Below are 25347 nucleotides of genomic sequence, written 5' to 3'. Positions count from 1 at the left end.
TGAGTAGACTGAGGGTTACAAAACCTCCAGCAAACAGGCAAGCCTGGCACGGGGAATCTGCAGGATGTCCTACTGCTTCTTAACTTCTGATGGATTAACACCTTTTTTAAAAAAAAAGAAAACAAAAGTAGAAAAAGAGAAACAAATGGATAAACAAAAAAGGACGTCAATTTTTTTTTTTTTTTTTTTTTTTTTTTTTTTTTTTTTTTAAGTCGTCGACATGAGTCTATTCACAAAGAGTAAGCGCCTTTTGTTGGACAGGCTAGTACATGAAAATTGAAGAGACTTCACTCCTCATGTCAAACTCACTCGTTTTATAATCCTACTAATCTTGTTCAGAGTCACGGTGAGGCGAGCTAAGGGACAGTTTTTATATTCAGCCCTTTTTCTACGACATTTCAGAGCCGACAGATTCTTTTAACTGGAAATGTTTTGTCTTTTTTTAAACTAAGTTGCCTTCTTGCCAAAATAAGCCATATAATTATTATTCTGTATCTTTTCTCTGAAGGCTGAGCAATTAAGCAATTTTCTTTCTTTCTTTCTTTCTTTCTTTCTTTCTTTCTTTCTTTCTCTCTCCTCCCTGTCTTTCTCTTTTCTCATCTCTCATTTCCATCTGATGTAGCATCAGTCTGATTACTCATCCACAACACAATTTTCCAGTTTGTTCTCACATTTTGCGTTGGTCTCTGATTTGGCAAGTTTATTTAATCGTCTGTTTTGTGTGATGTTTAACCTTTTTGTTGCTAATTCAGTTGTAATGATTATTTATATGTTGGTGCATTTTTGGTTTTGTTTGGAGATTATATATAAATATATATTCACATACACATGCGAAAGTATACCTAATGTATATATGTAATCACCACAACTCCTCAAGTTCCCATTGCATGGGGCAGGATGGCTCTAGTCCACTGTGTGAACGTTTAAAAAAAAAAATAAGCAGAAGATGAATGAAATGTGGAAGACAAGCCCTAAGATTATTTTAATACACAATAAGAAATGTTGTTAAATCATGAACTTTTCTGACTGCACTGTCCCTGGATGGAGATTGACTGCCTCTTTCGGTCAGGCTGTGTCTTTTCAAAACTTTGGCAACAGAAGAGAACGAAACACCCCCACCGCACATACACCCCACCCCACATCCATGATCATGGACTGCATCCTCTATGGATCAGATTTTGCAAATCAGACTATTTAATTGCCAGAGGGGGAGGGGGGTGGGGCTGTTTGTACCTATTTTTTTAGCGCACATACTAACTGGTTCCTTATATATTTTCACAGGTTATATTGTATGAAACGTTGTCTATGGATAAAGCTTTTATGATTTGTACATACTTCAGTTAGTTTTTCATACTGTCCGTGATGAGGTGATTCTTCATGAACAGAACTGATTCTTGCTCACTGTCAGACTCCTGTCAATTAGTCAGTATTGTCTTATTTTTCGAGATGATCACCTTGGTAACTGTTACGACCCCCAGCCTCCCTTTCAGAAAGAAGACAAACAGTGAGATGATGGCCTAAAGTATGTGTATTGATATCTTGTAAATTTTGCACAGCCACTTGTTAATATGTAAATATTTTACTTAAAAAAGGTTTTTAATTGCTATTATTTTATAGAGGATTGAAAGAGAATGGTCTCCTTCATTAAAACAAACAAAAAAAATGTCTGCATGAGTGTGATTGTCAACTTCAATTTAGAAGAACTTACTGAATATCTACTTTCTCAGCCAGACTGAGATTGATTTATCTGAATCAAACGATATTTAACAACAAATTAACTTTTTCTAAAACGCCTTTCTAGTGTGATTAGATGCCTCACAGATGCTGTGCAATGCATGGTAATACTTGAAATGATGTGGTCTATTTTCGTCTTTTTTTGAGGAAACAAAACCACATACCTGAACTTGTATTCTATTTTTGTATGTGCCATTACAATTCTACAAATGTTTTCTTTGGCAGCAGTTCATATTCCAAAACTGAATTTGATTGCCCAAAACTCTAGATTTTGAGGGATGCCTGATTCTAAAGCCCTAATGTATAAGAATTTCACCAAAAAATGCCATAACATGCTTCCTGTTAGGGCTGTCAAAATTAACGCTTTAATTGCAGCGATTAATTTTGAAATGCATAACTACAAAATATAATGCAATTAACCCAATGTGTTTACCTATTTCCTTTGTGGTGGGCTGATGCCATATGTATGTGAGGAGCTTGTAGGTGAAAAGTTTCATTTTATCAGTGATCAGTGCTGCCGCTACCACCACAGCATTATGCAGGAGGGAGGGACCAACATTTAGCCAATAAATAGTACTGCAAACTGCTTTTCACTCTTGTTAGAGAACGTTTACAATGTTAAAATGCACAAACAGCATGTTGCATAAAGATGATACTTTTCGGGTCCTCTCCATTAAGATCCAACTTGAACATATGCTACATTTAATTGAGAACACGTCTGAGCGTGCTCAAGAGAGGGAGAGAAAACGAGTGGCAGGTTCCAGTTGGCTTGTCATTGATGATAAATGATATCTCCTTTTTAATATAAGACATTTATAAAAGGAAATCCTGAATGCAACAAATACTAGGTTAGAGGAGATTGCGGATTTATCCGGTTCCCACTACTCACCAGTTAAACTGAGAGCCAAGGCACTTTGACATAGGCTGCACTCACTCACTGTGATTTGGAAAATGGACAAGAACATGAAGAGTTATCTTTGCCTTTGTGTAATGGAACTGGTGAGTCTTTTTTCAATTTGTTTGCCGATTAACGCATTCCACTCAGCTAGCTAGGCAAACAGAACATGTCTAGCTTCATGTCATTACATGTTTCTATTTTCAAAGGAATGAAAGCTGTTTACCAACTATCATGCTTATCAAGGTGAATATTGTGCTATAGGCTACATGTGGCACAAACAGGCTAGCCTATTTGCTCGAGCTGATGGACAGAATGGGTTTGAAGTGACAGTGCATCATTTACAAATCTCATTTGTTAAACAGCATCAAATAAGAGGCATTTCTTAAGAAATGAAGAGCTTCAATTAACACCTAGATCTCCTTACATGATTAAAGATGTCAGCTTTGGTTTCTTTTTTAGGCGAACTTCAGAGGTCTAAAAGTGTTTTACTTTTACCTTTGTGGTTACTAATTCTTTTTGTGATTTATGTTGTGTTTAACATAAGCTTTAGTCTTTAGGGAAAAATATCATGATTAATCTAGATTAATTCATTTCAAAATATGATATTAATGAGTTATTTTTTTTAATCGTTTGACAGTGCTACTTCCTGTATATTCTTATAGGCCTATTTGTCAAATTAGATAGACCATGTTTAAACACCTACCTGATGTACTAACAATGACCACGAGGGTGCAGTGTTGTACCTTGGAAAGTGCTACTCATAAGTGTAACAAAGTGTGGTGCATGTTAATGCCCACAGTATGCCCTAGGTCTGATTTGTGTCCCTCTTTGGCATCATGTAAAGATATTAACTTGCTTTCTAACAATTGTGTGATTGAAATGGTGTGTCACCTCTATTGTCACTTATTGTGTTACTTCAGTCATTTGGGAAAGGTCAAGGTGTAGTTACAGTGCATGAAAATGCACTGTACTGTACACAGTTAATGCAGCTTTAACCGCTTAACGTAGAAACTTCATTCAAACTTTGTTACGTAGGTACCTGTGACATCTGGGCTTTGTATTTTTCATCTTTGTAACTTTTATACTTTTTAAACTATTAATTAAAAACTACTCAAAATTTCCCCATAGACTTAACATTGGGCTGATGACGTCACAATCGGGCCGGTAAGCAATTAGAATCCTAGGCCAGGTGGCCAGGCCACCTGCACCAACTGTCAGCTTCTCAGGCTTTAAGCCTACAATCTCATGGTTCCACTGCTTCCTCTGTCCACAACTGTTTCAAAATAAGTCCTGAGCACAATAATTCACTGTTAAACAATTTAACCATTTAAACTATCCACCTATTTAACTGTTCAGCCATTCCAACTATATTAAACCACCACCTACCTAGCAACCAGCATAGCAACCAACTCAAGTACCCTAGCAACAGCCTAGCAACCACCATAACTACTCTAGCAACAGCCTAGCAACCACCTCTATTATTCTAGCAACAGCCTAGCAACCATGTCAAATATCCTAGCAACAGCCTAGCAACCACTTCCACAGTTACAACCTAGCAACCAATGAGTTTAACCCAGCAACCAGCATAGCAACCACCACAACTAACCTAGCAACCACCTCAAGTACCCTAGCAACAGGATAGAAACACCCTAGCAACTACCCTAGCAACCATAGTTTACCCTAGCAACAACCTACCAACCACCACAATGTCAACCTAGCAACCACCATAGCAACATACAGGATTACCCTAGCAACCAGCATAGAAACCACTTAATTTGGCATAACAACCATCATATGTACCCTAGACACACTACTGTAATTATATCTGAATTATTTTTTTTTACTCCATATGATATTTACATCATATTTTTTGCATTTTCATGCACTGGTAATTCCTTAGGAATTGCATTTCTAGTTTATCTTGCTCTTTCAGATTACATTTGAATGCTTTTAGCGCCATTCTTTAATCTGATAACTGTCATTTTAGTAGCACAAGGCTACAGGCTTAATAGGGAAGGTGAATGAAGATGCTACAAAGATAATGATGATACTACTACTAAAATGTTTTTTTACCTTAGCTTTGTTGAATAAAGAGAGTTTGGTGCATGGCTATAAAGCTACTGTGATTTATAGACCTCTGAAGTTCACCTACAAAAAAGATACAATCTTTCCCCATATAAGGAGATCTGGTATCTTTTTTTTCTGGAAAAATAGCATGGGGATTTTGAATTATTGCACCTGTTAAACTCTCGAGGAGATGAAGAAATCAGAAATGCAGACTTTTTGCTCTACGCACTTTTGTCCTCTGCCTTCTAGTGGATACCTTTAGTATGTTAAGACGGCAAACTTTGTTTTTTGCTACCCCAGAGCTAATGTGCAATGCAACTTGCCAGCTTCTATTAACACTTCTTATATGATCAAAGATGGTAGCTTTGGTTCTTTTTTGTCGGCGAGCTTCAGAGGTCTATCACACATGTTACATTATGACAACCAATCAGCATAATGCTCAGTTAATTATTCATGTGGGTGTCAGATAACGGCAAGGGGGTTGATAAAAATGGGCTGTTTTATTCCCCCAGATTAATACAGTTTTTCACAATTGCTAAAACACTAAACTCATTCTCTAAACCAAATTTGCCTGAAGACATTTCTTGAATCAATCCCCCTTTTGGCAAAACCTTAAACAGTTTTTACATATAAAACACAATTTGCAGATCTTATAGACTCTTCTTCCAAAGATTTTTTGCACATTCTCATGCAATAAGACACATTTTGCATTGTGATGCAAATGCAGGTTGTAGCTGCAATGTACTTCTCATTTACAGTACTGAAATGCCTGTATTTTCCAGCATACAGTTTTTCACAATTGCTAAAACAATTTTTGAAACCTCAGTTTTCTCGAAACACAGTAAACACAAACACCGTTTTTAGATGCAAAATGCATTTAATGTATTGTAAACAATGACAATTTCTCATGGAGCTATATGAGCTGCCCTGAATACACTGTTTTCCATTTTTTGACGTAGTGTCCAATGACTGCCCAGAAGTGTTTTCATTTTGACTGCTTTGTGAGATGAACTGAAGACAGTGTTTGGTTTTGAGGCGATTGTTTAGTTTTGCAGAGGTTGGCAAAGGTTTTGGGTATGTAGTTTAAAATTTGGGATTTTTGCTTATAGTTTTGAGAAAAGGGTGGCAGGTTTCAAAAAAATGTGTTTTGTTAAAAACTGTAATAGGGTGGAAATGGGATTGTAAAATAGCACCTGAGCCAGTTTTTTGACAGAAAGTTGCACACATTCTATAGTATGTAAACATCAGGAAACAAGGTCAAATACTTTGTTCATCCATTCTTTAAGAGCGGTGTCATATTTCTGTGTGCTGTGTGTGTTGTTGGCTTAGATGTTCCCTTTGACATCATGAAAAGAACAAGGAATCACATCATTGAATATGACTGTTGCAATGGATTAACAATCACAGCATAAGGTCAGTAACATTTCATTTGTTTTTTTATCATTGATTTTATTTTTCAAACTGATTGGAAGTGCTAATTGGAAGTGCTGATTCCAGTAGGTCAACATGTGATCAGTGCCCCTACTGCCCCCCTTTCACTTCACACTGATTCCCTGAGAACCCTGAAGGGAAAATGGATCACAAAAGGCCTTAATACATATCCCCCCACACAATACCAAAGCATCTCAAAGGAGCTTTCACCTGGGCAACATGCTTAACAGTTCTCCAATGAATTGACTGCTGAGATCCAGTAAATCAGATACATGTAAGTCTCTTTTTTTAGACCCACATAATAGGAAAACAATGGGTGTAACCTACAGATCAGTGTTTTCAATTTTGTGAGTGTGAGATTAGTTTTGATTACAAACTAAACAATTGAAGCCCGGCCATTAAAACATTCACAGGATTGGCCTGGAAACAAAGTATGATAGCTTCCAGAAGTTATATCTAGATAGGCATGCAAAAGAAACATTTTAAACACGGCGCATATTATTCTGTAGTATTTAAAGAATATGCAGGATAGGTCCTGAATCAACAAACTGCACAACAACATACAAATAAAATATAGATACAAATAACAAAGACTGACTACAATATGTAACGTTGACTAAAGTGAAAGTGAAAGTTTTATCCAAAATGGCACAGATTCGCAACGGCGGGTTGAGTAACCCAGGCCAACCAATTGTTAGATGGTGACGTTACTACTCAACGATCACACATGCTTATACAAACGTTTACAACATATACAAACCTGGATGACAGATACATTTGTATCCTCCAATCTGGTCAAGACATGTTGCGCCGTTTTGGCAGGGATTGGATGCACACTCGTTAATTTCTAACTCACAGCGTGAGCCTGCGTAACTAACTGGGCACCGACAGGAGAAGGACCCAACAGTGTTGATGCAGCGCCCTCCATGCTCACATAGGTTATGGCCTGGAAGTTCAAATAAATACAAATTAAAGAACATACTTACATGTTCAAACACATAATCAGTGTCTCTTACCTAATGAGCACTCATCAACGTCCACACGGCAGTCACGACCCACATATCCTGTAGGACAGGTGCAGATGAATTTCCCAGTTACTGGGTTTGTGTCGCAATTGCTACCTTGTGCACATGGATTGGTTATGCAGGCATCATCTAATTGACACAACAGACCTATAAAGACAGAATACATATCCGTAAATCACTCAACGGTTAACAATGCTGTAAAATGATAATTTATCAAACAAGTATCGATAATTATCAAACAATACAATTATTTCACGACCAGGATGTAACATCATGTTTACTGAACATCTCAAAGCAGCTGGACTTTTTGCATCAGATTAAACTCTTTTAAGACGGATAGAATCAGGGGAATCTGTGAATCAAGCAAGTTCATGCTGCTGCTATCAACAGTTGTCTTGGCTCCAGTGGCAATGTCCACACACATACTGTACACACAAAAGTTCTCACCAGTGCGCCCTAGTGGACATTCACAGAAGAATGAATCAACTCTGTCCCTGCAAGTTGCTCCCTGGAAACAAGCTGCATTTACGCACTCATCAATGTTCTCGCTGCAGTCCTCTCCAGTCCAGCCACTCGCACATTTGCAGAACTTGACTGGGAACAAAGTATAATAGTTTCCATTAGCTGCACATAAAATGGCCTTTTCCACAGATTGTTCTTTCAGTCGAAGGGTACCTATGTCGAATTCAAACCCAGTGTGTGTGTTACCTGATCCGTCCTCCCGTAATTTTAGACACGTTCCCCCATTGTGACATATGTGCTGACCACAAACAACATCCTCACACTGCGGACCAACAAAGCCTTAGAGAGAGAGAGAGACAGAGAGAGAGAGAGAGAGAGAGAGAGATAGCTTCCATTCACTGAAAACATCACAGAGCTGTAATTAACAGGTTACAGCTTCATATAAATAGGCATGCAGAATCTAGGAAGAAACATTTTAAACATGGCACATGTTATTCTGTAGTATTTAAAGAATATCCAATATAGGGCTTGAGTCATCAAACTACACACCAACTTTCTTCTACATACCAACAATCTACATTTCATTACTTTGCAGCCATGCAATAATGTTTGACAGAACTACATGGCTTTTTACTCTTAGTTTCCTCTCCGACATGTCTAAATATGGGAGAAAGACCAAATTACTAAAGTTGACTAAAGTGAAAGTGAAAGTTTTATCCAAAATGACACAGATTCGCAATGGTGGGTTGAGTAACTCAGGCCAACCAACTGTCAGATGGTGACGTTATGGCTGCTCCACCTAGGGTGACCATTTCCATAACACCAAAAAGCAGGACATTATGTGGCATATCAATAAATTACTATGGTGTACATAGGACTCTGGTATACTCTCATTTACAATACAATTTCTTTGTGGTTTAACTATTTCGGACAGGTCGAAATCGCACTGTTCTTATACTCTAGAAGCTACTGTTCTCACCCAATTTGACCCACCATCAAATGCTTGACCGCTTTGGAAAGCTGAGACACAGTAGTTTCAGTAGAGACCATCAGAATAACTGTGATGGACTGACACAGGGCTGCAGAGACTAGAATAGTTTTTCCTTCCTGCCAGATTGCAAGCATCTCTGAGCTGACCACCTAGCACCAGGTCTTGTGAAGCTTTGTGCAAAAGTAAATCAAAATAGAATGAAAAATGAGTACTTTAGACCAGTGTTTCTCAAACTTTTTCAGACCAATGACCACTTAACCAATTCAACAAAAACTCACGGACCACTTAGTTAAAAAAAAAAAGAGTAGACCTGTACACAATAGGCCTACTCAGTGTAGGGAGGGTTACTTTCAAAACGTATTCCATTACAAAATACAGAATACATGCCCAAAAATGTAATCTGTAATGTATTCCGTTACGTTACTCAATCTGAGTAATGTATTCTGAATACTTAGATTACTTCCGCATTGAATTGCATTTTATAAGTGTAGGAATGCGGCCATCAAATCCTGCTTAGGCCTACTAAACAGGCCTATTCTGGTGTGTTCTTCTGTTCCAAGTGTTAGACCCACATAGGAGAATGTAAAGTCAACTAAGCTACCTGATACAACGTTAAAATAGCAAGGTGACCACTAAAACTACAGCAGGCAACTAGGCTAATTAAAACAAACAAAATAAATAGGCTACTTTAAGGGCGTAGCCAAAAATTATAATTAAGGTGTGCCTGTGAGATTTTTCGGTGGCATCAACCCAGTACAAGTGAGGGGCGCATGTGACAGGTGGAACGCAAATGACCTGTAAATGTAAACATGGGCTACTGTAGCCTATATCAGTGCTCTCAAAATGAGCGTGATCGGCGTAATAATGACAATCAAAAACCGCACGTTAAAATATACTAGGGCTAGTCGCAAGAATAATTCTTCAGAGGCTGAACCATATAATTCATTTTAAAACGTAAATGTAGATCTAATTAGAAAAAATAATAATCCATAAAGCTATTTTAAGTTAGAATAAAAAACGTAGAATGCAGTGCCTATTTTAGAGATTGGTTTTATTGTAGGTCTGAACTAGGCTTTGTAGCCTAGGTCTGAACTAGGCTTTTGCTTTGAACAGACATCAGGAACCACGATCAGTGAGTAACAGGAGTTACCTCCACTTACTTTACTCCTAATTTGCTGTGCAAACAGTCATTTCAGGGTCTCCGATGACGCGTCCATAATGCGCGCTGGCTGCGTTTTGAGGCTAGTGCAAGACGGCGGGGCTTGGATTTAAACATGTAAACAATTTCATCAGATTGCTTTCAGGAGCTTCTGGGAAATGGAGTTGCTTTAATTTATTTAGAGAGTGAACAAACTTATGAAACAGAGAAGTATCATCAAGTAATCCATTGATTTCAACAATCTAACTGTATTCTAAATACCAACTATTTAACTTGTAACTGTATCGGAATACAGTTACTCATAATTTGTATTCTGAATACGTAATGCCGGTACATGTATTCCGTTACTCCCCAACACTGGGCCTACTAAACCACCTGCTTTTTGCCTTTTTACGCTTTGCTTATTGTGTCAGAGGATTCATATGATTTAAACTGACATAGCTTACTATAACTATTTGGATTAATAGGATTTAATTTGGATTTGGTTCAACATTGCAAACAACTCATCTATATGATATTTTACCACGTCTGTTCGTGGACCACTTGGGATAGCATGCTGACCACCAGTGGTCCCCGGACCACACTTTGAGAAACACTGCTTTAGTTAGACCATTATTTACCAAAGTATGCTCATGCATTTTGTAAAATTCCCTATGGAAACTCCCCATAGGACTTTTGGTTACCCAAAATGCATACTGACAATAAAAGCCTTACTGTGTAGGAACCTCTCTAGAAGCATAATCTTGGTCTCAAATGAAAGGTAACACTGAGGTTTCTTGTAGACTATTTGGATTATATGTCAGGTGTTCTGATATAGAATGACTACACAAAATATGGAATAATTACACAAAATCTCTATTTTTGCATTTACTTTGTTGGTTCAATGGTTGTGTATAAGATACACTATACATCTGCACAACTAATATTGGATAAAACATCATGAAGATTCAATTTCTAAGGATTCTTTTGAATATTTCAGTACAAAATATGTTGCATCTACACTGTGTTGCAGCTACACTGCAGCCAGAGGTCAGGGTAGCACCAAAAGCGGAGGAGGGGGAGGAGGGCAGCAGGGATTAAATTTGACATATGATCAATCTGACAATGTAAAGCACTATACAGACTGTACATAAAAAATGGTAATTTTTTGATTCCCAAAAGTCCAAGCTTTCACATGGTGTATAATATTACTATGCTAGCTACATAGCAATATGGTGCATACAATTGATTTTGAATGTTGAAGGGGGGGAGGTCCGTTACAGTTAAACTGTCCGTTACAGTTTAAAGATGATGTTTGTGTTGCTGAATAGGAAAAAATATTAATGAAATGTCAAAAAGTGTTTGTTCACAGTATTTGTATTTATTCAATTCCTTAAAGTGTGTGTGTGTATAAAGTGTATGTACTCTTTTGATCCCATGAGGGAAATTCAGTCTCTGCATTTATCCCAATCCGTGAATTAGTGAAACACACTTAGCACACAGTGAACACACAGAGAGGTGAAGCACACAGTAGCCTAATCCCGACGCAGTGAGCTGCCTGCTACAGCGGCCCTCAGGGAACAGTGAGGGGCTTGGTGCCTTGCTCAAGGGCACTTCAGCCGTTCCTACTGGTCGGAAGCGCTAACCAGTAGGCTAACGGTACCGATCCACTTGCACGACACTTCATTTTGTCGTGTCGCATTCCACTCTAGTCCTATGGGTGACGTCAAGCGACTTTAACGCGCCCGCAAAGCATTCCGGGAAGGCAGCGCTGCATTTGAAAATACGACTCTCCAATAAAAGGACGAGGTTGTAGGTCCTTTGTTCTACCACAACGGTGCCTGTGAAACTTTGGTTCTGCTTACAAGACAAATAATGTTTTAACGATCTCTTCCACGACCACCTAGTAGTCCATAAAACAAACGTAACTAGGATTTGGATGAATATATTGACTGTTGGTGTTTCTGGTAAGGATTTGAGATTGCATTGAGTAGTTTAAATAAAACAAGATTTCCAAATGGCTTGCATAGTTTGTTTAGGCTATTAATGTGTTGTATACTGTTAAGTACATGCCTAAAAGTGTGGTCCATTTGTGGAAAAACACTTAAGATACGTTAAAACGAACAGAGTATGATCTGGTAACTGACATTTTAAACAAAACGCCCACACACGACTGAACGTGGGGAGGCAGCGCGACATCTATGCGACACGACAAAACGAAGTGTCGTGCAAGTGGATCGGTACCGTTAACTTTCTGTCATTGAAGATGGAATTAGGGCTGGTACGGTAAGGATGTTTTCTTAGCAAAAAATTACCGCGGTTTTGCGGTATACCCCCAAAAAAAAAAAAAAAAAAAAAAAAAAATTGGATTGGAATTGGATTATGCATTTTGTGCCAACATCAGCCATCACAGCCAATTAAACTTTAGACAGCCGCAGCAACTTCAAAGACCACTGGACCAAATGCTTCAGACATGACAGAAATAAGCAGTTTATCAACAAGGCTATCACGATTTTAGAACTGTTACATTCATGACGCTTATGCTAGTGTTACAACGTTAGGCTACCGCACGTTTTAATGGCTGTGTCAGGTTGTAACAAAGGTAGGTCCTAGGCTAGCCAGCCTAGACCTACATGTCGCTGTTAAGTTAAATTCTTTACATATTTTACTTATATATTATACTTTAAATTCTAGAACATATTTTTTAAATTCTTTCATGAACTAAACATGTAGGCTATGACTCCTTTCTGGCCAAATTTCACAGCTTTCGCGTTTAACAGCTTTATGTAAATCGAGTTTGAACGGAGAGAATGGAAAAGTGGTACGATTCTGCCAGTTCTCCCCTACTCTTGCTTAGTAGGCCTAGGCTAAACCAATGGAATGTTGGAACATCGCGCTCCCCAACACAAACGCGATAGGTCGGGTTTGCTTCATATTTTGATGATAAGTGTTGAAGTTTTGTTTTGAAAACGGAGGGTTAGCCTACTTAACGTAACTGTGGTTCTCTGAGTATCAATGTCATAAGATAGTTCAACACATTACACATCATGACATTACATAGGCCTACTACGTGCACACATGTGCAGGCCAATTATAGGTTTCGACTTCAAGTAGCCTAGGCTAGCCACCTGCAGACGTCTAAACTGACTGCATAACAGAATATCTCTGAGATTCTGCTACGTTTTCAACCCGGAATTTGAGATTTTTTTTATTTTTTTGCGGTGATGATGGTGACGAGCTCAGACCCGCGGTATGGGGTGACGTGACCGCGGTATTGCGGTAATTCGGTTACCTTCCCAGCCCTAGCCACAATACATGACGTAGCAGCACATAGAACCTTGTTTACGTTTTTAACCAATGATATCTGCACATATATTTATCTGACACTGCTCTTAATCAATTTGTTAGACTAGATATGTTACTGCATTGGACGTTGTGCTGTGTCCCAGCAAAGATTCTAGAACTCCGCTCTTCAAGCCTGTGTGGTGGAAAAACTATCCACTTTCCCGAACCTCCAATCCAACTAGCACTCTGATGTCAAAGACCCGAAGGAGAACACCAAGACGAGAGAAGCTGAAGACTGTTGATCCTTTATTCACCGTATTGCAGTGATAATACAATCCAAACAGCGTCAGGACTGGACCGTCAGGCAATAGAGTGATGAGTGGCAGCTGCTACCCCGATGAGATCTGATCTGAATGTGCCTGAGCTCTCTCTTTTATGCTCTCAGGGGCCTGGGAGGCGTTCCTATCCCCAGGAACGTCATCAGGCCCCTTCTAGCCAATCAGAACGTTTTGGGACCTGAGATATTGGTGGAAACTCCTCCTCATATAAACATTAAAAAATGTGTGTTGCTATGCAGAATCCATGTGTCCAGGTTCTATGTGTAATCTGTTGCCAGGCAGGTTACGTTTTGATTTGGTTCTATGTGTCACTTCAACTTTGGTTTCTCTTCCTCTCTGGAAGGTCCCTGCCTTTCCTCTTTTGCTAGCCCCTTCCATTTCTGCCCTTCTGGTAAGCACCTTTCTCTCCCAGGCCCTGTCTTGTTTACTTCCACTCTTAGCCTCTGACAGTCCAGTCTCATGACTTCCAGTAAATGTTGTCTTCCTCAATAGACCAGTACACACACAAGTATTATTATTATCATGTCCAGACATGTCTAGATGAAATTACCACACCTGTCTCAAAAAGCAGGACAAATACGCGTTCTGCTTGATGTTGCGCAGGACGCAGGACAGGGCATTGAAAATCAGGACAGTCCCTCCTAAAGCAGGACGTCTGGCCACCCTAGCTCCACTACACATGTACAAACATATAGGCTACAACATATACAAACCTGGATGACAGATACATTTGTATCCTCCAATCTGGTCAAGACATGTTGCGCCGTTTTGGCAGGGATTGGATGCACACTTGTTAATTTCTAACTCACAGCGTGAGCCTGCGTAACCAACTGGGCACCGACAGGAGAAGGACCCAACAGTGTTGATGCAGCGCCCTCCATGCTCACATGGGTTATGGCCTGGAAGTTCAAATAAATACAAATTAAAGAACATACTTACATGTTCAAACACATAATCAGTGTCTCTTACCTAATGAGCACTCATCAACGTCCACACTGCAGTCACGACCCACATATCCTGTAGGACAGGTGCAGATGAATTTCCCAGTTACTGGGTTTGTGTCGCAATTGCTACCTTGTGGACATGGATTGGTTATGCAGGCATCGTCTAAATGACACAACAGACCTATAAAAACATAACACAGAAACTAGCATAGCATTCAACACTTGGACATTTTCAATCATTTAATAGTATGTTATTTCTGAGAATACCCTCCAAATTAATGACAAACCCCTCTTTCTTCTTACATTTACTCCCCGCCTAAAAAACACTTTAATGAATTAATGAATAGACTTCATTAATTGCCCCTGTTATTTGTTTATGATTTGTTTGATTTTAATGTTGTCAAAGACTGTTTTGTCCTCACCAGTGCGTCCATACGGACAAACACAGCTGAACGAGTCAACTCTGTCAATGCAAGTTGCTCCCTGTGAACAAGCTGCATTTAGGCAATCATCAATGTTCTCGCTGCAGTCCTCTCCAGTCCAGCCACGCGCACATTCGCAGTGACTCCCTGTGTCTGTTCTTAAGCACTTTCCCCCATTTTTGCACCAGCCAAAGGAAAAGCAGTCCTTCTCTGTGCAGTACTGACCTAGAATCAAAGACGAGTGCTTTAGCATTGTCAGTTTGCAACATGAAGAGGGGAACCGAATCTACCCCACAATCGCTCTTCAAACAGTGTCGCAGCTGTTCTTACTTTATCTTCAGCCACTGAATGGTGAAAAGTGCAAGTGAAAAAGACAACAACAAACATTAAGATATTTTGGGGGATTGCAGCACAGTACAGGCAAATCATTTATGGCCAGGTTTATGTACTATGTCTCGTGTCTACCTAGTGACACTTTGGACTGCCCTGTCTGTCTTGTGAATGTGTTACCTGTCCACTGTTTTCCACATTGACAAGAGGAACCATTTAGAGTTATTAAACGGATAGTTCCGGTCCTTAATTATGATTGGTTAAATCACATTTGATGCCGTTGCATTTTTTCCCGATATAGCACAGCTGAGACCGCATTTCGTTCTATATTAATGCGCTTAGAATGCATAATGGTTAAAATTCAAAGTTGCTGAGCAACAATGCAGATAAGAATCTATTAGCGGTGGAACTATTTTATGGGGACTCCGCGGAAGAATGGACATATGTAGATGAAATAGCTGTTAAATTTCATGATTATTTGTTTATTTTTTATCAATTTCTAATGTCCTATGTGTGGTAGCTCGTCTTGTCTTGTCTTAGCTGAATTACTGAAGCTAAGCAGGTGTGGGCCTGGTTAGTACTTGGATGGGAGACCTCCTTGGAAAACTAGGTTGCTGCTGGAAGTGGTGTTGGTGGGTGGCCAGTAGGTGGCACTCTTCCCTCTGGCCAAAAAAAGATTGATCCCAATGCCCCAGTGCCGTGACGGGGACACTGCACTTTAGGAGATGCCCCCCTTCGGATGAGACGTTAAACCGAGGTCCTGACTCACTGTGGTCATTAAAGATCCCATGGCACTTATCGCAAAGAGTAGGGGGTTCCCCGGTGTCCTGGCTAAATTTTCAATCTGGCCCCCTAATCATCCCCCACTGTAATTGGCTCGTTCACTCCCTCACTCTCCACCTCAAGCTGGTGTGTGGTGAGCATTCTGGCGCATAATGGCTGCCGTGCATCACCCAGGTGGGTGCTACACATTGGTGGTGGTTACTAGTGAGGTCCCCCCATCCATGTGACGCGCTTTGAGTATCGAGAAAAGCGCTATATAAATGTAAATGTAATGTGTTGTTGTAGCTGTTTTCTAAAAGCAATAAGCCGCGAGAGGCCGTTCTATATCGTGAATATAGCACAGCTGAGGGTTGTTTAACGGCAAGCTGCTCGCTTCGTGCCTAACAACACCCCTCAGCTGTGCTATATTCACAATATAGAAGAACGGCCTCTAGGTGCTCATTGCTTAATTTTTACACACGTTCCTCCATTATGTCACATGTGCTGACCACAATCAACATCCTCACACTGCGGACCAGCAGAGAGAGAGAGAGAGAGCGCTTCCATTCACTGAAAACATCACAGAGCTGTAATTAACAGGTTACAGATTTTATCTAAATAGGCATGCAGGATCTAGGAAGAAACATTTTAAACATGGCGCAAATGTTATTCTTTAGTATTTAAAGAATATTCAATATAGGGCTTGAGTCATCAAACTATAGCCTGGAAAATCCAGACCCTGATTATCTAGAAAGATTAAGGGTCTGGCCACGAACAATGTAATGTCCCAACTCGAGGGGCGGCACCAAGCAGGCATTTGAAAATCTCACTGCACGCAATTGGATAACACTAGACCAGTGTTTCTCAAAGTGTGGTCCGGGGACCACTGGTGGTCCGCAAGCTATACCAAGTGGTCCGCGGGCAGACGTGGTAAAATATAATATAGATGAGTTGTTTGCAATATTGAACCAACTTGTATGTAAATCCAAACAGTTCTGCAACACTGTGTAAGCTACGCCAGTTTAAATCATATGAGTCCTCTGACACAATAAGCAAGGTGCCAAGATAATAAGCAAGGTTGTTCAGTGAGTATGTCTATTGTGTAATATACTGTTGAAGTAGGTCTACTGTTTTTTTTATTTTTTAGCTAGGTGGTCTGTGAAGTTTCTATTTATTGGTTAAGTGGTCCTTGGTCTGAAAAAGTTTGAGAAACAGTGCACTAGACCAATGTTTACTCTGAATGATTCCGGACTTCGACGCAATTGGATAACACTACGATCAATGTTTCCAACGTTGCAGCGCTGTCGTCATCAGTTTAGCTTGCCTCTGGCCCGCCTATATCAGATACGACTTGATTGGTTCCACGGGATGCCAGGGGAAAAAGTAACTACTGATTTGCAACGGCGCGCTGAGGAATCTAACCCAGGCCAACCAATTGTTAGATGGTAACGTTACTGCTGTTCCACCACACATGATTATACAAATGTATACAACATATACAAACCTGGATGACAGATACATTTGTATTCTCCAATCTGGTCAAGACATGTTGCGCCGTTTTGGCAGGGATTGGATGCACACTCGTTAATTTCTAACTCACAGCGTGAGCCTGCGTAACCAACTGGGCACCGACAGGAGAAGGATCCAACAGTGTTGATGCAGCGCCCTCCATGCTCACATGGGTTACCTAATGAGCACTCATCAACGTCCACACTGCAGTCACGACCCAGATATCCTGTAGGACAGGTGCAGATGAATTTCCCAGTTACTGGGTTTGTGTCGCAATTGCTACCTTGTGGACATGGATTGGTTATGCAGACATCGTCTAAATGACACAACAGACCTATAAAAACATAACACAGAAACTAGCATAGCATTCAACACTTGGACATTTTCAATCATTTAATAGCATGTTATTTCATGCAACCACTATAGCAACCACTTCCACAGTTACAACCTAGCAACCAATATAGCAACCAATAAGTTTAACCTAGCAACCAGTATAGCAACCACCACAACTAACCTAGCAATAGCCTAGCAACCACCTGAAGTACCATAGCAACAGCCAAGCAACCATGTCAAATACCCTAGCAATAGCCTAGCAACCACTTCCACAGTTACAACCTAGCAACCAATATAGCAACCAATGAGTTTAACCCAGCAACCAGCATAGCAACCACCACAACTAACCTAGCAACAACCTAGCAATCACATCAAGTACCCTAGCAACAGCATAGCAACCACCACAACTAACTTAGCAACATCCTAGCAACCACTTTTATGATGACAACCTAGCAACCAACATGATTACCTTAGCAACCAGCACAGCAACCACCATAACTACCCTAGCAACACCCTAGCAACCATAGTTTACCCTAGCAACAACCTACCAACCACCACAATGTCAACCTAGAAACCACCATAGCAACATACAGGATTACCCTAGCAACCAGCATAGAAACCACTTAATTTGGCATATCAACCATCATATGTACCCTAGACACAGTACTGTAATTATATCTGAATTATTTGTTTTTACTCCGTATGATATTTACATCATATTTTTTGAATTTTCATGCACTGGTAATTCCTTGGGAATTGCATTTCTAGTTTATCTTGCTCTTTCAGATTACATTTGAATGCTTTTAGCGCCATTCTTTAATCTGATAACTCATTTTAGTAGCAGAAGGCTACAGGCTTAATAGGGAAGGTGAATGAAGATGCTACAAAGATAATGATGATACTACTACTAAAATGTTTTTTTACCTTAGCTTTGTTGAATAAAGAGAGTTTGGTGCATGGCTATAAAGCTACTGTGATTTATAGACCTCTGAAGTTCACCTACAAAAAAGATACAATCTTTCCCCATATAAGGAGATCTGGTATCTTGAGATTTTTTTTCTCTGGAAAAATAACATGGGGATTTTGAATTATTGCACCTGTTAAACTCTCGCGGAGATGAAGAAATCAGAAATGCAGACTTTTTGCTCTACACACTTTTGTCCTCTGCCTTCTAGTGTATACCTTCGGTACGTTAAGACGGCAAACTTTGTTTTTTGCTACCCCAGAGCTAATGTGCAATGCAACTTGCCAGCTTCTATTAACACTTCTTATATGATCAAAGATGGTAGCTTTGGTTCTTTTTGTCGGCGAACTTCAGAGGTCTATCACACACGTTACATTATGACAACCAATCAGCATAAAGCTCAGTTAATTATTCATGTGGGTGTCAGATAATGGCAAGGGGGTTGATAAAAATGGGCTGTTTTATTCCCCCAGCCTGATACAGTTTTTCACAATTGCTAAAACACTAAACTCATTCTCTAAACCAAATTTGCCTGAAGACATTTCTTGAATCAATCCCCCTTTTGGCAAACCCTTAAACAGTTTTTTACATATAAAACACAATTTGCAGATCTTATAGACTCTTCTTCCAAATATTTTTTGCACATTCTCATGCAATAAGACACATTTTGCATTGTGATGCAAATGCAGGTTGTAGCTGCAATGTACTTCTCATTTACAGTACTGAAATGCCTGTATTTTCCAGCATACAGTTTTTCACAATTGCTAAAACAATTTTTGAAACCTCAGTTTTCTCGAAACACAGTAAACACAAACACCGGTTCTCAATACTTTTAATTTATGTTTACTGGATTTACAGTAAATTAGAGTTATGAAATCTATTTGCTTTGTTGTGTTTTGTTTTTTAGATGCAAAATGCATTTAATGTATTGTAAACAATGACAATTTATCATGGAGCTATATGAGCTGACCTGAATACTGTTTTCCATTTTTTGACGTAGTGTCCAATGACTGCCCAGAAGTGTTTTCATTTTGACTGCTTTGTGAGATGAACTGAAGACAGTGTTTGGTTTTGAGCACTGTTTTGAGGCGATTGTTTAGTTTTGCAGAGGTTGGCAAAGGTTTTGGGTATGTAGTTTAAAATTTGAGATTTTTGTTTATAGTTTTGAGAAAAGGGTGGCAGGTTTCAAAAAAATGTGTTTTGTTAAAAACTGTAATAGGGTGGAAATGGGATTGTAAAATAGCACCTGAGCCAGTTTTTTGACAGAAAGTTGCACACATTCTATAGTATGTAAACATCAGGAAACAAGGTCAAATACTTTGTTCATCCATTCTTTAAGAGCGGTGTCATATTTCTGTGTGCTGTGTGTGTTGTTGGCTTAGATGTTCCCTTTGACATCATGAAAAGAACAAGGAATCACATCATTGAATATGACTGTTGCAATGGATTAACAATCACAGCATAAGGTCAGTAACATTTCATTTGTTTTTTTTATCATTGATTTTATTTTTCAAACTGATTGGAAGTGCTAATTGGAAGTGCTGATTCCAGCAGGTCAACATGTGATCAGTGCCCCTACTGCCCCCCTTTCACTTCACACTGATTCCCTGAGAACCCTGAAGGGAAAATGGATCACAAAAGGCCTTAATACATATCCCCCCACACAATACCAAAGCATCTCAAAGGAGCTTTCACCTGGGCAACATGCTTAACAGTTCTCCAATGAATTGACTGCTGAGATCCAGTAAATCAGATACATGTAAGTCTCTTTTTTTAGACCCACATAATAGGAAAACAATGGGTGTAACCTACAGATCAGTGTTTTCAATTTTGTGAATGTGAGATTAGTTTTGATTACAAACTAAACAATTGAAGCCCGGCCATTAAAACATTCACAGGATTGGCCTGGAAACAAAGTATGATAGCTTCCAGAAGTTATATCTAGATAGGCATGCAAAAGAAACATTTTAAACACGGCGCATATTATTCTGTAGTATTTAAAGAATATGCAGTATAGGTCCTGAATCAACAAACTGCACAACAACATACAAATAAAATATAGATACAAATAACAAAGACTGACTACAATATGTAACGTTGACTAAAGTGAAAGTGAAAGTTTTATCCAAAATGGCACAGATTCGCAACGGCGGGTTGAGTAACCCAGGCCAACCAATCGTATACAACATATACAAACCTTGATGACAGATACATATGTATCCTCCAATCTGGTCAAGGCATGTTGCACCGTTTTGGCAGGGATTGGATGCACACTCGTTAATTTCTAACTCACAGCGTGAGCCTGCGTAACCAACTGGGCACCGACAGGAGAAGGACCCAACAGTGTTGATGCAGCGCCCTCCATGCTCACATGGGTGCCCTGGAAGTTCAAATAAATACAAATTAAAGAACATACTTACATGTTCAAACACATAATCAGTGTCTCTTACCTAATGAGCACTCATCAACGTCCACACTGCAGTCACGACCCACATATCCTGTAGGACAGGTGCAGATGAATTTCCCAGTTACTGGGTTTGTGTCGCAATTGCTACCTTGTGGACATGGATTGGTTATGCAGGCATCGTCTAATTGACACAACAGACCTATAAAAACATAACACAGAAACTAGCATAGCATTCAACACTTGGACATTTTCAATTATTTAATAGTATGTTATTTCTGAGAATACCCTCCAAATTAATGACAAACCCCTCTTTCTTCTTACATTTACTCCCCGCCTAAAAAACATTTTAATGAATTAATGAATAGACTTCATTAATTGCCCCTGTTATTTGTTTATGACTTGTTTGTTTTTAATGTTGTCAAAGACTGTTTTTTTATTGGATAAAACTCTTTACATCGACATGCAGTTCTTTCTGAATTTATCAAGCGAGCTCCAATAATGTCCGCACACATACTTTACATGCATAAGTCCTCACCAGTGCGTCCATACGGACAAACACAGCTGAACGAGTCAACTCTGTCAATGCAAGTTGCTCCCTGTGAACAAGCTGCATTTACGCACTTATCAATGTTCTCGCTGCAGTCCTCTCCAGTCCAGCCAGGCGCACATTCGCAGTGACTCCCTGTGTCTGTTCTTACACACTTTCCCCCATTTTTGCACCAACCAAAGGAAAAGCAGTCCTTCTCTGTGCAGTACTGACCTAGAATCAAAGAGGAGTGCTTTAGCATTGTCAGTTTGCAACATGAAGAGAGAAACCGAATCTACCCCACAATCGCACTTCAAACAGTGTCGCAGCTGTTCTTACTTTATCTTCAGCCACTGAATGGTGAAAAGTGCAAGTGAAAAAGACAACAACAAACATTAAGATATTTTGGGGGATTGCAGCACAGTACAGGCAAATCATTTATGGCCAGGTTTATGTACTATGTCTCGTGTCTACCTAGTGACACTTTGGACTGCCCTGTCTGTTTTGTGAATGTGTTACCTGTCCACTGTTTTCCACATTGACAAGAGGAACCATTTAGAGTTTTTACACACGTTCCCCCATTATGACAAATGTGCTGACCACAGACAACATCCTCACACTGTGGACCAGCAAAGCCTGAGAGAGAGAGAGGACTAGGATAGAGATCAAACAATTCAACATTCTAATTACATGAACAAAAATGAGGTTGACTATCATAGCCTATAAATATGCAGCATTACCTGATTTGCAGATACATTTGTATCGTCCAATCAAATTAAGGCAGGATGCATTGTTTTTGCAGGGGTTTGATTCACACTTATTCACCTCCAGTTCACAATGTAAGCCCATATAACCCAGCAGGCACTGGCAGCTGTAGGAGCCCAAAGTGTTGATGCAGCGCCCACTGTGCTTGCAAGGGTTGGAGCCTGAAACACACATCACACTCCTAGCTGACCTACGCACTGCTAAAATGAACAATAAATGGTCAATTCAAATCGGTAATCACAAACCTTCCTACAGTGCCTATTAAAAAGTACCCCCTTGGATATTTCCACGTTTACTGCTTTTATAAATGGAATCTTGATCAATTTAATTTTAACCTTTTTTACAATTATTTACAAATGTCCCCTCTTTAATTTCAAAGTGAAAGCAGATTTCTACAAAGTAAGGTTAGTTAATTGAAAATATATAATGCAAAATAAGTGATTTTACCGACTGTGAATGAATGAATGAATGAATGAATGAATGAAACAAGCGTAGACAGGCGATCTGCTAAAATTGTAATATGCGACAGGATTGCAAGAGACAGCAAAGATACCCATGAAACTCCAACATGACGCATCACATGTGTACATTAATATGTGGAAACCTGGGACAAAGTACCGCAGCAGGAATCAAAATGGCAATGTATCTTTCATACATGTGTAAATTCATGTGCACTTCAATTATGTTATAGAAATAAGCCAAAAACAGTGTGTCGTGGACCACATCGTCACTCTCACACCAGGTTATTTTTTCTTGTTCACCTGCTGAGCACTCATTGATGTCCTGGTCACATGCACTGCCTTGGTATCCTTGAGGGCAAGCGCAGGAGCTCTTAGAACCCGCAGGAGCTTCAACACAGATTTGACCCTCTGAACACGTTTTAAGCACACAGTCATCTGAGGGCAGCTCTGGTGTGGAAAGACATTTACATAAATAATATGAAGCACGTCACCATTGGCAAAATCTAACCTGATGGCCGAAAGGTTGAAAGGAACACATCTTCTGAGGCAGTAGTAAATCAAGCTGTACTCGTGTTCATACAGTATTTAGCTCATATGGCTTAGTCAGTTAGGTAGTAGGGTGTATTTTTTATAATATTGAGTAGGATTATACATCTGTTCAGGTCAAAGGAACATCATTTTGCATGGTACACTGACACACTCTGTCTACACAAACACATATACATGTAATCAATTAACAGTAAAACATAAAAACAGTGCTTTTATAGCATGCTATTGTTACCTGTGCAACAGGTGGATTGGAGGTATATGATGAGGGAAAAAAGTAAGAATGTTTTTGATTTGAGTCGCCTGGTCATGGTGATCACTTTCTCCATCTAAATATGCCAAAATAGACTGAACACAAAGAATGACACAACATAAAAAAAAGTATTGTGTGAATGGAGCAACCCTCTCATCCTCTGTGTCTGTGTAGGCATAGCCTATCTATTTACTCTTTGAATTTAAAACCTTGAGGAGCACATTCTTTATTTTGGGAAGGTTGCCGATTTGTATTTAATTAGTTCAGATTTGCTGCACAATGCGAAAATGTTGCTGTGGTGCTACTTGGCTGCAGAGGGAGATCAGTTCTCCCTAGACAGCTGGAGTCATCCATTTAGCATGGTCAGATAGTCCACTGAGGATTAATTTACTGACCACAGGGCTCTTGGACTTTGATTGTTTGAAGTTTACACTGCATGCCCTCTTTACCTGCATGTCTGGGGACTGCCGATGTTGAGTTGTATTTTCAGTTTACCAAATGGGTGAGGTAATCTACTTCATCAGCAGTTGTGTATTGTTCTGTAGAGTTTTGTAAAGCTCTGCATATTATTGCAAAAGTCTCCATTCGCTGTGCAGTGTGTGACAATGATAACTGATTTAGGCAAAAACAGAGGAAATACATTCATTTACCGACATGATTTCGGTAAATGAATTTAATTTACCGAAATCATTTTAATGAGCTTGTAGATGATATCTTCAAACAAGCTTTACATTGCTTTTCAGCTTTGCGTAACATTTGAATTATGTTGATATTACAGTACAGTTGATCATTATGAAAGACATGTTGCTTGGTGCATACATACATAGTGTTTAATTCTAATGTTGTGCCTTTCATTCGGGTCTGCTTTAAAGACTAGATGTCTTTCTGCAATTGAATATCAAAAAGAATAAAGGGAACCTGGCTCACTGAAATTTAGCTGCTAATGGAAGGAAATATCTGCATCTTACCTTTCCTAGGAGAAAATTGGCAGCCAGTAGCCGTCCTCTCCGCTAACTGATATTTTTGCCTCTCTTTGAAAAAAAATAAAATAGGCCAAGGGCATTCAACTGATCAAAACAAACACACATAACTGCCAGGAAATGATGAGCCACTTTGTTTAAGTTTTCAGGGTTAAACAAATGTACAGATGAATAGATAACGAAAGGTAAAGTTTAAAGGAGGTCTTTGCTACAGTCACTGACAAAAGTATTGGCACCCCTTTAGAAATGTTGGTTTTTAAGCAAAATACACACACTTTTGGAGTTATTTTGAGAAAACAAACAAACCACAATAGCTCAACATAACTGAAACAAGAATTTGTTTCCCCAAATTCAACACAAAATATCACCAAAATGGAGCGGGAAGTGACAAACTGACACGGTCAAAAGTCTTGGCACTCTTCACAAAAAGTGTCTTTTGCACTGATAAAAGCACACTTTTCATTGTTTCTACATTTAGAAGTAACAGTTAAGTTCATCAAATCAAAATAATCAAGTCTAGACCTATTAGGCTAGAAAAGGACTACAGAGATATGCAACCGCCACATGATTATAGTTATAGATCCTTGTATACAATATCATCAGTACATCTTATCTATTTCTTGAAAAGTACTGCAAATGAGTCAACATAACATAAAGACGGCATAATCTCTGAAGTGTCAGTTCCAGGGCAGGATAAATTCTGTCACACAGAATTCTTCACCTCTGACCAACGATGATGGGGTTAAATATGCTGCTCAGGGCCACAATGGTGGCAG

General features: G+C 39.4%; 1 protein-coding gene across 9 annotated transcripts; it reads right to left on the bottom strand.

Moving 5' to 3' along the window:
• Positions 1 to 6156: 6156 nt before the first annotated feature.
• Positions 6157 to 25305, bottom strand: LOC125293911 (neurogenic locus notch homolog protein 1-like). 9 transcript variants are annotated; one of them, XM_048242140.1, is made up of 17 exons: positions 24560 to 25301; positions 23574 to 23686; positions 23093 to 23239; positions 22307 to 22492; positions 22086 to 22202; positions 21576 to 21800; positions 21084 to 21239; positions 20831 to 21013; positions 17332 to 17562; positions 14736 to 14960; positions 14339 to 14494; positions 14083 to 14268; positions 7864 to 7956; positions 7603 to 7749; positions 7147 to 7302; positions 6891 to 7076; positions 6157 to 6261 (listed from the first exon to the last, which is right to left on the bottom strand). In XM_048242140.1, the coding sequence occupies exons 2-17, from the start codon at positions 23665 to 23667 to the stop codon at positions 6221 to 6223; spliced, it is 2529 nt and encodes an 842-aa protein (XP_048098097.1). In that variant the 5' UTR covers positions 23668 to 23686; positions 24560 to 25301; the 3' UTR covers positions 6157 to 6220. The 9 variants fall into 9 exon arrangements, with proteins under 9 accessions (XP_048098097.1, XP_048098101.1, XP_048098099.1 ...); XM_048242144.1 differs by lacking the exon at positions 14736 to 14960 and having other exon boundaries at positions 14339 to 14386; XM_048242142.1 differs by lacking the exon at positions 21084 to 21239.
• Between the last annotated feature and the right edge of the window lie 42 nt (positions 25306 to 25347).

The sequence above is a fragment of the Alosa alosa genome, chromosome 4 (assembly GCF_017589495.1).
Source record: "Alosa alosa isolate M-15738 ecotype Scorff River chromosome 4, AALO_Geno_1.1, whole genome shotgun sequence".
Classification (NCBI taxonomy): domain Eukaryota; kingdom Metazoa; phylum Chordata; class Actinopteri; order Clupeiformes; family Clupeidae; genus Alosa; species Alosa alosa.
Note: the sequence above shows the minus strand (reverse complement) of the source record. Positions and strands in the feature narration are given on the sequence as shown.